Source organism: Semicossyphus pulcher, unplaced genomic scaffold, assembly GCF_022749685.1.
Source record: "Semicossyphus pulcher isolate SPU_LCO1_2020_fin unplaced genomic scaffold, fSemPul1.0.p SCAF_16, whole genome shotgun sequence".
NCBI lineage: Eukaryota > Metazoa > Chordata > Actinopteri > Labriformes > Labridae > Semicossyphus > Semicossyphus pulcher.
In genome coordinates, this window is record NW_027211670.1 from 1913297 (window position 1) to 1930314 (window position 17018).

Consider the following 17018-nt stretch of genomic DNA (forward strand, 5'->3'; position numbering starts at 1 on the left):
TATTATTTAACAGGATGAAGGATTTTAGTTTGCATGCAAGCAAAAGTGAGCTGCAGCTCAGCTCGCAACCCCAGAAACAGACAGAGCTTCATTAAAACACGATTTTATATTAGACTGGTTTATTCAGTGTCGATATTTTAGCTTCACTTGGCTTTTTAACGTCTTTTGTGTCTCTCTGTGTTTCTTTTGCCCTGTGTCATTATGCGTTTGTTGTCTTGTGTAAAGCTCTTTCAATTGTCTTGTAGCTGAAATTTGCTATATATATACACTTGCCATGCTTGCTTGAATCACTGGGTCCATTTGTTTTAGTGAGACCTCTGCCAATAACTCAGTTTGCAAGGGTCAAGGGTCAAACTTTCATTTTTGCCTATTCTTAAAGGGCCAGTTCGTCGATTATCAACCTCAGTCCTATCATGCTGTTATGTGGAGCTAATGCCATTATGGTAGACAAAAATGCAATCTGGCTCTGTGCCTTTGGAGGACACGATCCGCTTCTCCAACGGGCCCTGGAAAACCTCCACCAGACTATGTAAAATGCGTCATCTGGCGGAGGCCAGGGAGCTCGCTAAACTACACTTCCTCAATCGCCTGCCTCCGATGTCATGTCTCGTTCAAAATCATCAGGTTTGAAATGTAGACTGCAGACCTGAAGATTTTTTCTACGACCCAGCAGTATATTCTCGTCGTGTTTCAGATTCTATCCCGCTCTGAGCCATTCCCTGCAGTGATCAATGTCCTTGACTGGAAAATGGTAGTATTTCACTCCAGCGTCTCTCGCTGGGCCATTCTTTTCAGAGGGAGGGGTGAAATGCATGCTGGGTGTTGTAGGAATGTAGAATGGGCGGAACTATGAGCTGTTTGTTCAACTTTCTCAGCAGCATTACATTGTAAAATGTAAAAGGTGTCAGCAGCAGGGACAACAAGGGCAGAAAGTTCTGAAGACGAGCTGATAGACCAAGTCCACAGTGATCCACATCTGTATGATGTGTCGTTGCCGCTGCACAGAGACAAACATGCCTGTCAAACAGCTGCAGACAGATAAGTTCTGTTTTAGAAGTCGACGTGGAAACCTGCAAAACTAAATGGGAACAAGTGCGGGACCGTTACGTCCGTGCACGGAGGAACATGTTGGAGATATGTCACTGTTGCTTTTTCTGCTGTGATCTCAGAGTGAACATCACAGTTACCTCCTCGAGTGTCTCCATGTCTATTGTTTATGTCCCGCACATACGGTAGTTGCATACGGCCTGAGCTCTCTGGTGCGCCCTCTAGAGGTATCCTCCAGTAACACGCGTAGTGCAGAGACAAGCATGTGAACAGTTCTGTCATGAAGCAGACGGTTGTGTACGCGAACGCAAGCTTAAAAGCAAGAATATCTCTGGCCTGACCTGTTAACATGTAATGCACAGACAGGCAGTCTTACACGTCAGATCTCAACTCCAACTCCATCCTCAGTCAAGTAGATAGTCGTACCGTAAACACTGCAGCACATGGAAAAGTCCTTCAGCGCTAACAGCTGGCTACTCTGGAAAAGTTGGAAAACAGTTATTAATGTGTTCTATGACTGATCTAGTTTCTCTCATTCCTTCTTTGAGGCCTTTTAACTTTCAGTCTGATGACTTCATATCTCTGTTTGTTAATGTTAAAGTTTGCCTTCAGACTTTGCTGCAAACTCTCTCCTCCTCAGAGAAATATTTATGTAACTCAGACTACAATCTGTTCTGTCCCCGGGACCCATATGGGAAGAGTTTTGTTGTTATTGATTTAGCATTGATTGTAGAACTCTACACTGTACACAGGGAATATAGATGGTGGAAAAGCCTTTTAATTATAGTGATTCAATTTTAGTGACATTAAACCAACATTTACTTGCTGGAGGCCACATAGAGGCCCCTCGAGGAGCCTGCAGGACCCAAAAATACACCTGGATCTTAACCTTTGAAACTCTGCAATAGATGCTCTGCCTGTGCCTTCATTGGCTTTTGTTGGAGTCTTCAGCTTTTATTGTTTTTATTTTTAATTAAAATAAGATTATGCAAACAACCATTTCCTCTAGGGCTCACCCACCTGCACTCTCTCTGCACGCTCTATTTCACCCTGCACATCACGGCATAAAATGACATCATCAACAAATATTCAACATAATGACACAAAAGAAGAAAGCCTAAACTTTCTGCTGCAGAATGAACGCTGCAGCTGTTTTAGTTTCTCATTGTGGATCAATTCTAACAGAAGTACACAAAGACTGCTTTCATGGTGTCATTATTTCCTTTGTGTACATTGTATTCACTGCCTTTAATGGTGCCTTTTTGTTTTAAATTATACCTTTTGTTCCTAGAATAACCTAAATGCACTTTTCATTTAGTCTAAAGGCCATAATGACCTGCTCTGAGTCACAGTCTGGCCCTCCTCACCTGGTGGTAGCTGTTGTAGTCCATGTTTCCCGGCAGGGGGAATCCAGGCGCCAGGTGCAGCTCCCCCTCCATCATCTCAGGCTTGATAAACTCCTCCAGGTAGGTCCGACACAGGCGGCGGTCCCAGTCGTCTGTGATGTGACCCCCGTACATGATCTCTCCGAACAGGTAGCGCAGGTCATCAAAGGGCACCTGGGGATTAGACACAGAGGGGGTGTTGTTCTGCTACAATGCGGCCTGTGGTGTTTAGCAAAGGTCACATGTGTTTAGATTTTAAATTAAGATTGGACACAGTGTTTGTGATCCTAAAGACAAACAGAAACACGTCTACCTTCAGATTGGCCTCCAGGTAGTTGTAGAGGACATTGATGGAAATGGTGAGGTCTCCGGTGTTAAAGGGGTACGATCTGTTCCAGCCCTGAGGACCAAACTTCCTCCTCTCTGCCACCACCGCGTGGAAGTAACACAGGGAGAACAGAATGCTCTTAAACTCATTCTCCTTCGCACACATCTCCAGCGTGTCCTGGAAAACACAGAGAGGGACACATTTAGGGAGCATTTTATGAACTGTACTGTTGCATCAAAAGAATAGTTTGTATTTATTAAAGTGGGTTGTATGAGATTCTTATCAGTAGTGTGGACAGGGTTTAAAGAAAAACATACTTCAGTAAAACAGGAACAACTTTCATAGATGAGACGGAGACCGACAGATCAAGAGAAAACTTCATCCATTGTTTGGTAAGTTGTTATAATTATTTATGTATTAGCGCTGTATTTCCTGATGACTGGGCGCAGCAGAGCTCTTCAGACTGTCTGTCTGGCTTTTTGTCGGTGGTTTTACATAATCATCTTCAGAAAAATTATCACTGCAGACTTATATTTGTCTCAGTGCTAATGTTTATATTCAGTGCAGCTAACCACAGCTGTCTGAGGCTTAACAGAACAAAATCTATACGGTGCCCAGGACTAGGGTTGTTATGATACCAGAATTTCAAACTTTGATTTGATACTAAAGAAATGATAATCAGTACCTGTTTCGATACCACGGCAACAAAAATAGATCACAGATTAACACAAATGAATCATCACTCATCATCCAGTGTGAGCTGGTGTCTGCAGAGGATCTGTCCTTCAGCTGTGTTTCTGTTCTTCTTATTATTCTGCTGTTTGGGACGTTTATGGACGTCCATCGCTGGGCAGAGGTCTGGAGCTCAGCTGACAGTCCGCAGGTCGGGACGACATGAAAACATGGCTGTCTGTCTGCTCTGCTCCCTGTCTGTCTCTCTGCTCTGCTCCCTGTCTGTCTGTAACTTTAGCATCTTTATGAGACGTGAAAGGGACATCACAACGTCTTCATGTGTCGCTCTGTGAATGAGAACAGTCCGCGTGTTGTTGCTGTATCAGAGCTCCCGGTGTGACGGTGGGCGGACAGACACACATTCGACTTCGGCCGAGGTGTAGGCGTGTTAGTTTGTTGATAATTAGTCAAAATACGGTGATATATATTTTTAGGTATGACTTTTTACAGTGACTAAAGTATGTTTTGCTTAAAACCGTCCACAGCTGAACACAGCTTAGCCTCTGTCAGTACTCTGATCAGGGGCCGAACCATTTTTTTTCTGTTAAGCCCCTGTACTTGCGGCGCACTAACAGACAGACAACGAGATGACTAGATAGCAATAAACCCCACGATGAGATTCCCTTTTAATTGTCACAACTTGTCAGGCGCTTCCAGCCTCGTGTCGTCTCCTGGGCTCATTATTCCAGACCGGCTAATAAAAAAACTGCACGTAAATGGCATTGTAATCTCTGGGGGGAGAGACAGTTAAATAAGCATGCCAATAACCCCCATGGAAATGGGACGGCTAAATTCTCTTTATTCCTGCATGTGTCACGGTGAGCGCTGCGATGAAGGCCCCTTCTCTGCCTCGTCTGCAGAGCCCCGGGGAGCCGACTGCTGTGATGCACATGCACGTACACACATGTACAGTGGAGGCAGACTTGCACACACAGACGTACACACTCCCTTCCACCCTTCCCTTTAGTTAATATTCTGCACGTTGCTCCTCTGCTCAACACAGCTGAAAGAGATGCAGAGCCTCTCTATTCATGACCTGTGGACTGCAGAGAAATGACATGCAGGCAGATCGCAGAGCGACACACAAACACACACACACACACACACACACACACACACATGCATGCACTGAAAAACACTCCTCCATATCTCCAAGAGCTGCAGGATTTGCTCCCATCCTCTAGCTCACATAGCACCCAGGAGTACTGGTTATTTCTAAATCCTTCTTGGTGTCAAAATGAAGTCCATGCTTCATAACGTAGATACTTTAGGTTGACGTCAATAGTGAGAAACAGAAATATATATCTCAACTTTCTGTGTTTTTTCCGGTTCCCTCTGTAAATGTAGGAATGTCTTGGCTGGCTAAGCATCCTCTGCTTGATTAACTTGCAGAAGGAGTAAGATTTTGTTGTCCCCGTGCACATTGGAAAGTACAAAAGGCATTGTGAGACACGTTTTTTGCATCATGTAATCACCAACAGTACACAGGTGGATCTACCCAGCTGCAGAAGAGAGGAGCTGTTTATCCAGGGAGCGATGCAACGAAGAGTGTGAAAGGAGAAGTGAAGGTCGGGGCGATTTTTCAACACAAATCTTTTTTCCTCGTCTAAAGCTCTATTCGCACGGGAAAAGCCAAGTCTGTATTTTACTACAAATTACAGACATTATCTCCCCGGATATGATTGAAAATGTCAAGGCTGTTGTGTGTTTAATGGACACTGGACAGTTTGTGTTACTATCTGTGGTCATGATTGTTGGTGGCACAGGTAGTTATGTTTAAGGATTATAATAAATCTCTAAACCTTTTTGCGTGAGTGTATTAGAGAGAGCGTGCATCAGAGTGAGAGAGCATGATGGAGAGTTTGGGGTCGGTCTCGAGGTGGAATCTTTGGCCTGCAGAGCTCGAGCAGGAATCTCTCTGAGGTGAAGCAGGCGTGTTGATAAGTTGCTAACTGGTGCATGCACACTACACTGATGACGGTTAACTCAGTAGGAGTCGATTGTGTTATAAACGCTATCTGATTCCGAAGGAAAGCGACGCTACCACCAAGAGAAGGAGAAATGTAGTTAAACTACTAATGCTGCGACGTTACGACCCAACAATGAAATTGCATTACTTTGTACTTTACTATTACTATACTTTGTATATGTCACCCGCTACCGTGGCTGGTATATGAGGCAGATTCCCCCGACACTGCACAAAAACACCCGCACATGCACGGGTGAGCATGCACAAGTTAAGATGCCATCTTTTCACAGAGAAATCACATTTGAACCAAACAAAATGATAAGACTGAGCCTTGCAGCATTCCCTCTTTCTGTCATTATCGCACCGATACTTTGTTTACCTTTCTCTCACTTCTGCGTCATCGCAGAAAACACTACTGTGATTGGCACATCGTGGCTTTTGGAATGTGGGACTTTTACGGTAGGTGGTAATCTTTATTTTTCCAGTTCGCACACATACTTTTTAGGGGCAAATGTGAGTGATATACTCGCACAGTAGAGCCCTGTATTAATGGGCACACACATACAGTCATAAATGTTAGCAGTAAAAGCGTTTATATTGAGCCTGTTGAAAGATAGAAAAATGTTCCTTATCACGTGCTGCCATGCAGATCATCCATCTCTCGCTCTTTCTACAAATGGCTCCCCACGCTGTGTAGTGAGATGAGCCTCCTGAATTTGCACCCAAAATGCTGTCAGAACTGTTGTTTATAATTCCGATAGCCATTTCGTACACGATTAAGATCACAGATGACCTCCGCAATTATTACAAATTAGTGCAGGTCCCCAGGTAATACTAGGCCTGTGCGAATAGGGCTTTAAGTGGACACAGACACTACCTACGTCCACAGAACTGTGTTTATTGGGTTGAAATTGGGGCATTTTATTTTGAAAGCCTAGTGTTATCCAGTGAAGACGGAGGGAGATTTTTTTTGTTTTACATATTTATTAACACATTTTAATAGTTTGGCATCACTACAGTTACTCAAATGTTTAGTTCTAACAGTTTTAGTGCTTTATTTTGAGTCAAACTCAAACTGTGCAATAAGCTCTGAATGCCCCATATTTGGTATCAAATTAAAGCTGAAGATGTTTTTTTAAAAACAACTTGTAACTGTCCATTTCTCTCTGTTTTGGAGAAAAAGCTGTTTGGATGTCTTCAGAAATCAGAGGGTTAAATGAAAAGAAAAACAGGGACGTGCAAATCCATCCTAACTTATTTCTTAGCAGCATTGTACACGTGTTATATCATTAAAAGCTACACCCTCTAACTAGACGTTAACTTCCCCGGCTTGCCTGTGTCTCACAGGCTTCTGGGGCTGAAATAAGCAGTGGAGCTGTGAGCATTTCTCTGTGAAAAGGTCAAGAGGAAAGAAACTGTCATTTCTCTGGCTTAGTGCTGGCTTTAGCCACGCGGGTGGGCTATTACAGAGAGTTAGCCTAACATTGATTAGCTTTCACTGAGCACACATGACTGGAATATGCTTACCTCAGTGGACCTCCCTGTGGCTCTGCATAAGGCCGGGCTCACAGACACGCTGCACTTATCAGGCAGATAGACATCGGCAAAGTAAGGCTGCTGGAGATGGAGCGGGAGGAAGAGGAGCATGGTGCAGAGGAGGAGGAGGATGCATTGGCAGCGAAGCACTGAGGTAATGGTAGCGCTCAGATAGAGAGGAGAACTGATAAGTAGCGCTCTGCTCCATTCTAACTACAGCGGCTACAGAGCGTGATACTGTCCGACCGCTCTGATAACAAACACAAAAAGCAGCAGCAGACTCTGTTGTGATCTCACGTAACACCCCCACCTCCCTGCACAAACTCTTAGCATTAGCGTGTCGCTACATTCACATCTGTCCTCCGAGGGTCAGAGGAGAGAAAGGTGACTCTCTCCATCTGCTGCTACTTTTCTGCAAATTGGCAACTTGATGAGAAATCTGGAGTGAAAATTGGAATGTGTTGTTTCAACTGCGACTCATTGAGAAACTGGTCCATTAGAGAGCTGCAGCCTGTTCTGACATGACGTATCGTTCGACTTCTTATATATAAAACATCACTTGAACGGGCACTTGAGCTGTGAGTGGAAAACTATCACCTGTTGAAAAACATCTCCAGTGGTGACCTTCTGTTTCTTCACCTTTCTTTACAATTAAGAAAGACTTCAACAGGGAATACTCCAGATAAGGAAGTAATGATTAGAATTGATTTGAAGGTCCTCCTCCTTATATATGAAGCAATTAAAGGGCTCTTAATGGGGCTAGGACCACGCTACGTTGCTAACTCCTTTATTAACGGTTTACCTTTCTGAACCCGAGATCTTCTGCAGCTGGTTTATTGGTGGACTCAGCCGCAGCCATCACAATCAATGCTGTTCATGTGTACCTTTATTTAGGCAACTTTATGGAGTTGCTTTTATTATTTATTACGTTTTATTATCCTTATGTAATGTGTTTCAAGTATCTTATTTTTATGATTCATATCAAGTAAGTTTAACCTTCCATCTTATATCTATTATTATGACACTCCTTCTTTTATGATCATGATATCACTTTTCATCTAAAACACTGGGTGCATTTATTTCCCTTCTCTTTTATTGCTGCAAAAAGTATCAAATTTCCCTCTGAAGTATCACTGAAAAGTGTAAAGTCCTGCAGCCCACAGTCAAATAAAAGCCAGGCTCTGATAAAAGATAATAAACTAGGAAGAAGAGGGATACCGGGTGCTCACAGTAGTCAGGTGTTAAACTCCAGGTGAGTGCCAGGTGCTCTTGCAGGCTAAAAAGTGAACTGTTGAGGACGGGAAGCCAGCGGGCTTCTTCAGGCACACTCGCACCGAGACACAGATTAAAATGCCTTTACTGAATTTATTGAATTGCAGCTATTTTAGATTTAGTCGTACAGCGTTTTCACATTAGGTATGATTACTTTGTACCGTACCTTAGTACACTTACGGTAGGACTCCAAAGCAGAAGGTGGCAGTAATGCAGCTCAAAAACAAGAAGAAGAAGAGCATCATCAACTACGTAACATTGTTTATGTTGTCGTTCCAGAGTAGAAAAGCGTGTGAATCACATGATCCAAAGCCCGTACGATGGAGTCGACCTTCGCACTGTGCCTACTATTATTATTCATATTTTGGACAAAAATCTCAACAACGACCCTCTCACCTACATTCCTACAGTATCAGCCCTGGCCGTGCAGTTCAGAGGATGATATCGGCAGTGCTGCGCGCATACGTAGATTTCGGAGGAGACGTTATAAAAAGCGGTCCACTAACGTGGTTTGGTACGGTTAGCTTCCACACCTGATGTACCTGAGTACACATGAACCGTGCTCGAGACCAGCTTTTCAAGTGGACCCGAGTACGGTACACAGTGTTCACACTAATCAAACAAACTGGACTTTGGGGTCAAGTGTACTTAGATCCGGGCCCGGGTCCTTAATGTGAAAGCCCCCTTAGTCTTCAGATGAAAATATTTATTAGTTTTAGTCACATTTTAGTCGTTTTTACACTTTATAGTTTTAGACGACAAAATCTCACAACATTTAAGTCCAGTTCTAGTTATAAAAAAAGTCATGACATTTTTGTTATTACTTTTAGTCATAACGTTTTCCCTTTGTGAATGAATTCAATCAGCCTGATACAGGTTCAATCTGCTGTAAAACGCCGTCTTTATGAATCATTTCCTTTCAGTTTTTACTGTAATAACTTTTATCTCTTCTGTTATTTATTTACTTTATCTATCTTATCGTTTTAAACAGTCTGACTGAAACAAACAGCCGCTGGTCGCTCCCCTTTGTGCAGAAAAGCCCCTTTTTCTGTGAGCACATTTTAGTCCCGTCTCGTTAACGAAAACAAAACACACGTGTCGTCAGAGTTTTTATAATCAAAGATCTATTTTTAGCTCATCAACGTCTCGTCTTCGTCATGGCATGAGGGCCGTTTTTGTTAACGAAATGAACACTGTAAAGAATAATGTTTTCCATCGCTTTATTACAATAAATGTAACCTATCATAACTTATATGCCAAACTGTATTCTGTAGTAACTTACAAGTGCCACAAGATGGCAGTAGCTACATTTTGAGTACAGTAAATGCACTGTATTTTTACTGCAAATGTTTGACATTTAAATCTGAGCTTAAGGTGCCAGTTTAGCTCAGCAGTTAAATCCCCATATACAGATATACAGAGGCTCTGTCTTCGATGCTACGGCCCCTGGTTTGACTCTCACCCTCGACCCTTTGCTGCAGTGACAGTGTTGAGCCTAATGGAGAAACTTTAACGGGCCAAAATGGGAGCCAAGGGAAACGAGGCCTTCACTATAAGATGATCAGAACTTTGGAGGTATTAAATAGGAACACTGAAGCATGGCACTTCAGCATACCTAAGAGTTAGTTTCCATATTTTCAGAGTTTTTTATCATCCAGGAATAAGCCATGGGTTTATTACCTGGTTGAAGTTATCCAGGGCCTTGTGCAGGTTGGCGTGCATCCCGGTGGGCGGCTCATTGGTGATCTTGATGGAGTTCTCCAGGATGCCCTGCGGGATGATGTGGCCCTCTGGGCTGGAGGAGGGCTCGGCACTCACAAACACCCTGAAGTTCTCGTGGCTGCCCTCTGCATGCTGCTCCAGGAGCTTCTCTAACGTCCCGAGCCAGCGAGCCACCAGGTGGATATTCTAGGAACAGGAAATCAGCGAGGAAAGGGTTAAAAGGTAGAATCACTTCTTATTGGTTGGGGGCAAGTTAAATTAATTCTCCCCCGTGAGGATGGAGAGGCTAATCTACAGCCAGATAATGTTTTCTGTAGGATATGTGAGAAGTAATAGATATCACATAATAGCTTAATAAGGTACTTGATGCTGGAACTGGCCGTATAATTTATGTTCGTAATGACAACTAGCAAAAAGGAGCAATTAAAACGGAGCAAATCCTCCTCTCTTCACTGTGACTTTGATGTGGCACCAAATTAAATGGTACACAGCACTTGAAACCCATTTCCAGGTTGCTGACATTAAGCGACCGCTCTCCGGCACAGCTCCAGCCTGACTTTTCTGCATATTCATCTCTCAGCGCGGCACGGGCGGCCGAGCTGACTTGTACTATCACACAAGCATGAATGAGCTCAATTTTCCATCTCAACTGTCCTGACACTTACAGGATATCCTGTGAATGATAAGGAGTCAGCCAAGCCCCCCACATCTCACCACACAGCACTGCCCATTCCCTAAATCTAATTACAGCACTAATAACTCCAGTCATTAATTCATAAGCCTCTTTACTTTCTCATTTCCCTTTGCTCTCCATATTTAATCTTCCTTATGATGGCTGAAGCTAGCCCTCTTTCCGAACGATGGGACATGACAGCGAGCGGAACGTCAATTTTAGGGAGAGTCGTTGAAGGAGGAGAGGAGAGAAAGTTTTACACTCAGCGAGAGAGCAGTGCAGGAGGAGCCGAGCTGAGAGGGGGATCAGTTAGTTAGTTTGCCTCTCGGTGCCTCAGAGAATAATGAATGCTTTACAAATTAAAAGACTAAATTCAAGCGCTTTTTCATCAAGCCGGAGAACAACCCTTCCTCTTGGCATGTAAATAGTTTGGCAATAAAGGGAGCCAACAGAAGAAGTGAGAGACTGCCGGAGAACTTGTCACTGTAATGAAACCATTCATCGTGTGGCTGCGGGGGGAGGCGCGGGGAGGAGAGACAGACCAGCAGGCCGACAGACAAACAAACAAGACGGAGCAGCAGCCACTACTTTATGGCTTTTTAATTAACTTTCAGGTGCAACATTTTTTGTTCCCTCAACGTCTTCTCGATAAGGGCCTCCCAGCTCGTGTGATGAGTGCGCTGATACTACATCAAAGAGTTTCCTATTTACATAATAATATAAAAGTTGAATCTAAAACCCATTAGAAGACACCAAAGGCGAGGTCTGTGATGCATTGCTATCAAACAGGACCTGAGGGGAAGCACAATGGCACATCGAGCTGCCTGTCACGCTAACACACGCCGCCTCGTACACAAATATAAACACATGCAGGTGCACACACACACACACATCTGCCTCTAACACACACACAAACAGACGCAGAAACATATTCGTCAAGGAGCAGCGCTGAGGACAGCTGCACAGCTGGGCTCCAGCGCTGAGGAGGCAGCCCTGCAGAGGCGACGCAGTCAGACTCCAGACTGATGCAGGAACACGGAAAACAGGAGCGACGGACAGACAGGACGCAGACGCTCTGCGGGCGCTGACAGCAGGACGGACCGCTGTGTTACTAAAGCTGCAGAAAATTCACTCATATGAAGGAGACAGTGCTCAAGACTGTGAGGGTCATTGTTTTTGATCTCTGTGAAACATTTAAATCATATTTTATAGTTGATAGTTAAAGTTTCCTCTCGTGTGTCCGTCATCACGTTTACATAAACAATAGGTTTGGAAACTTAACGTTGGACGACCTCTGGAGCTCTTCCAACGACTGACCCTGAACTGTTCGGCGTAGGAAGTTCAGTTTGGCATGTGCCCGCGGTCAGAACGCTCTGTGACACAAAACAGCCCTTTAATGGGAGCTACTCGCACATAGAGCAAAAGTTCTGAAGCACAAGTTCTACACAGAACGTTTCTGCAGTGCACCGAGCATGCTAGTCAGCTACTCCAAGCAACTACCCTATGCACATACAAAACCACCAGCCGTAACATGTGCCAACACTTAAAGCTAAAGATTGCACACTAATAATAAATGTACAGTTTAAAACAAATGACTCTTAATTTGCAGGTATTTTTAAGCTGCTACATGTGTAATTTGTAGCTGACCAGCAAACCAGCTCCCTCCACCAGCCCAACCTCCTCTTTATGTGATGTATTTTGTTATATTTTGTTTGTTTAGATCAGCTGTTTATGTTTGAGAGGGGATTTGTGTTCTTTGAGTATTGGACACTCAATCTGACGCCATAACAGCTTGATGTAACGTTCGATTCCTGGACACGTCTGTCTCTGATGTGATAAAAGTGTTATTACATTATCAGGCAGACTTTCTGAACTCGTGAGGAGATGTCTGAAAAGTACAACTGGAACCATCGTCTCCACTCATTTCTCAGCTCGATGATAAAGAGTATAAATGCAAGATAATTCACTCCTTAATTAATTAAACGGGGCCACAGTAATGATATTCTCCATGTAGCTGAATATATTCCTTATCGTCCTGGTAGGTTACAAAGGGTCATCTTGACATTAATAGTTAAAATGAATTTTGTCCAAGATTTAAAAAAAGAGCACTGCATGAATCATTTAGGTTTCAAAGACTGCCGCAGCTCTCCGGCAGCTCCGCACAAAGTGAAGTAAGAGAGACGACACCGAGGGAGAGCATTTTCCTCCAATTGTCTCTCCGATCTGCACTTCTCTCTGCCACCGGCTGCTGATGGGGTGGCTTTAGCCGTAAATGTGCGAAGAAGATGGCGAGTTTAGGCCACTCGATTCCTGGCCGATGGGGGATATTCAACTCCAATCTGCCCGATTGATTGCCTCTCCATCTCCCACCTTCCTCCTTCCCTCCCTCCCGATGGGCTGCTTTCAAAGTTTCTGCATCTCTGTCTCGCGGGCCCATCAGAGCGGGAGCTGCTGTTCTGCAGTATAATTACCCGTCAGCGGAGGGGAACCTGCCATTGACCTGGCCCTCCTCTGATGGAGCCGGCGTGGCAGGGAGAGAGTAAAGGTGGAGGGTGAGATGAGAGGAGGAGGGGTGTATAGGTAGGTGGATAGCTGAGATGATAGGGTGAGGAGGAGGAGGGAGAGATAGTAGGTTTACTGGAAAGGAGGGAGGACAGGAGGATTGATAAGAGTGCAGATGTGGTGTGAGAAAACGATTAAAGAGTGAAAGTTAGAGGATGAGCAGGCGGGAAGAGGAATAAGAGCGGAGACGGAGACGGAGGAGAAGATAATACAGTTGTTCCGATACAAACATCAGAGATGCCTCTGGAACACAGAAAACGTAGCTGATATCGGAATGAATGCCACACAGAGTAAAGTTTGAGCCACGAAAACTTGTTTCACTGGAAATCATTTCTTCTTCACCTCTTTTAAACAGCACAGCTAGCTGCTCTGTACTGCCACCATGGAGATGTTACGGCTGCAAACGGAAACTACCGTTAAGGAGCAGCAAAGAAGACCTGATCACGGGTCATTTATCACGCTACAATAACGTAATGTTTTACACTCAATTAAGAGACAGAGAAACACTGATTGTTATCATGAAAAAAACGGTGTTTCTCATTTCTGCAGACACAGCACATCCAGAGGGGGCAGCAAAGTGCTGCTGCTAACGTTAGCTTAGCTTGTTTGTAGGTGCTCTGTTTTAGGTTAGCATCTTTATCGTTCCTTTTTCACAAGGTTTTTATTTAGGGATGAATTCTTTATTATTATTATTAATACTTGAACTGTGATTGACTGGCGATCAGTCCAGGTTGTAACCCAGTCCCTCCAATAAACAGTATTAACGGTATAGATAATGGATGGATGGATGTTTCCTCTTCTAAATAAACTGACTAAACTGGTGATTCAACAAGTACAGTTCATGATGAAAATCAGTGTTTCTCCAACGCTCTAAAGCCAGAGATATTCTTGCTTTTAACTACGCGTACGCATGATGGCTGCCCCGCTTTCCCTGCGTCTGTTTGGAGCGGCGGTTGCTCGTCCTCTAAATTTAACGCTATGCATACAGAAGATGTAGTCTGCACATGAGCAGTAGGGGCAGTGTAGAGGCAGAGGGGATGTGACAGGGTCAACACAGCAGCAGGGACAACAAGGGCAGAAAGTTCTGAAGACGAGCTGATAGACCAAGTCCACAATGATCCACATCTGTACGAAGTGTCGTTGCCACTGCACAGAGATGTGTGAGCAAATCCTCTCTATATGGAAGTGTTCTTTATTCCTAGATGTATTATTGATGTTTTTTGGGGGTTGACTGATTGTATAATTAGATAATAATAGAAAGTGAATTCTCTGTATTCATTTGTTCACGTTATAGAAATGGTTTAAACTGAGACGGGCCATACAACACTGATAGCGATCATATTACATCCATACAGTGTTGTTGGTATACAGATATTATCTTTACGTCCCACGCTGGTATTGTATGGCTATTCTGTAACGGCTGCTTAGCAAATTCATGTACCAGCATCAGTATTCAGACAGGAGCGAGTGGTATCATAACATCTGTAGAACACGGTGGGTGAAACTGGAGAGACGAGGATATGATACCCCCTCCTCCTCCCCTGAGTTTCCTGGGTGCCACAGGGGTGGCTCTCAGCGGGCAGACGAGCAGACAGCCGATGATAAAGCGAGTGGGAGGTTTGTTGCCAGGGGGACGAGGCCTTTTTAAGCCTATCGATCGGGATTCTTATGCAAAGGTAATTAAACAACTGCTTGTCTCTGCGATCCTCGGTCTGCAGCAGAGAGTGATGGCGTCGGCGTCCTCTTTTTTTTTTTTATTCCTACCAGCTGTGTGATTTAAAAGAAAAGGGTGTCCCGCAGTGCCCGGCCTGCGGTTCATATCTGTCGATACTCCCCATTACAATTCAGGCGAGGTTTCCACTTAAAATGCAAACGCCAGCCTTGCCCTCCAGATAAGAGGAGAAGAGACACCGCGGCCGCAGATATCGTACTGTATAATGCAGAGGCCCTTTCAGTTTGGAAATTTCCGCAGAAAATTAAATTCACTTCACCGTGCAGTCGAACCTGGGAGGAAAGCAAACATCCCATTGAGTGTGGAATGAAAAACAATGTGATTATACAGCTCATTCACAACATGCACGGATAAGGAGCTGCCACCTGAAACCACGGCTGCATGAAAAACTAAACGAACCTGTGTCCAGTTTTCAGATGTGCCTGTGTGTTTTCACGAGTGTCTGCTTTCATGCAGGTATTTCTGAAGATGTTTGTGCTCAGTGCCAGAATGTTTGAACAGTCATACTGAAGTTTGATTTTATACATAAAAATGTTCAAATTCTCCAAACTATAATAGCATTTCTCCTGTAAGGTTGTCTCAGCGTTCTCAGGAAAACAACAGTTCTCGTTCCGCGTTCTATTCGAGATATTTCCGCATGCATGTTGAGTATTAAAGCGTACCTGTAATATGACCCAGTGTCCGTTCTTCGCTGCCAGCTTGAGGGCCTGCTCAGCGATGACCTCCTGACCCTGACCCAGAGACACGTTGTGGAAGTTCTTGTTGTCGAATGTGAAACCGAGCTTCTTCCCTGTAAGAAAAGTGGGATAGTTTGGAAACTCTGGTTATTTTTTCTTCTTTAGATTGAAAGCAGAAGTTAAATATTACACATTACTTTTGAATGAGGTAGGAAGGAGCTCTGGGACATGTTTTGCCTGACTAAGCACAACAACTAGAAGCTAAGGTGAAGAACTAGCCTTGATCAAAAGTGAAAGAAATTCCTTCCAGTAAATCCAAACCTATCTTATTTATATTTTCTGAAACCAATACACCAAAGAGTTAATTAGGTTTTGTTCAGAGTTTGGAAAGTGCACAAAGCTTGTTTATCTCTTTAAAGAAAGCAGCCCTCTGAAAACCTTTGCAGAATCATATCTGTGCAAAATCAGCCAACAAAGAAAAGATCTACTTTGATTCCAGCACAACAATTCATAATACTGTCCACCATATCAGTGACGTTCTTCCTTCTAAAATTGAAACTGGTCTAAAATGTTCCACCTCGGTCGACCTGTACAAGTCGGTAGGAAAAAAAACAGTAGGTCTATATACATGTACATTTTTGTATGACTGTATTTGTGTTGGTCATTTTTACTTTTATTAGTATAAGTTGAAGTTAGTGCTGCACGGTAAATCATTAACCAACCAACTGTGACGTGCACATGTGCAATAGTCAAATTGCATGACGTGTGATAGTGAAGCAAACTGACAGCAACACGGAAAGGTGCTACGTCTTTGCTGCTTGGTGCAAAAGGAAAACTCGCCAGTTTTTTGTTTTCCACGACTGATCTTCAGGAAACGTCTGTGTGAAGCAGCTCATCACCAGAGCATGCAGAAACCTGACGCTGTGCTGCAGAGTCTGTGCATCAGCTGCCTGTAAACATGCATGCGACGCTGCAGACGCTCAGGTACGTTTTTAGTGCGTGTATTCCTGGTATCAGCGGCACACACGCTGTAGAGTCTTGTGTGCCGACAGGAAGTAGGAGATGGTGAGCTTTCTTTTTTTAAATTTTTTAAATTTTTTTTATAAAGAAACGCATTGCTCCACCTGAACTCTCTCTACTTTTCATACGGGTGTCAGAGTCGCTGAACCACCAGTGATAAAGGTAGGAGGGATTTTTGTTATGTTGAGGAAAATAGACTTAGTATGATTGTTAATTGCTATATGGACATGAAAACAGAACCATTATTATTATTGGTGCTTTTATACCTGTCCTTGCTATATTTTTTCTTTTTATTTAATTAAAAAAAGCATTATTTTTATAATGACAGTGAGGATAATGATGACCGTTATTATGAACATGTAT

The 17018-nt window shown here is 43.6% G+C and overlaps 1 protein-coding gene across 1 annotated transcript in view; it reads right to left on the reverse strand.

Annotated features, from left to right (window-relative positions):
* The window catches only part of dnah9 (dynein, axonemal, heavy chain 9), a 189618-nt gene that overhangs the window by 17171 nt on the left and 155429 nt on the right, over positions 1-17018 (reverse strand). Inside the window, exons 70-73 of the mRNA XM_069663994.1 lie at positions 15621-15748; positions 9950-10177; positions 2746-2937; positions 2415-2606 (exon numbers count right to left, since the gene is read on the reverse strand). Coding sequence (XP_069520095.1) covers positions 2415-2606; positions 2746-2937; positions 9950-10177; positions 15621-15748 — 740 coding nt within the window. The remainder of the gene's footprint in view (positions 1-2414; positions 2607-2745; positions 2938-9949; positions 10178-15620; positions 15749-17018) is intronic.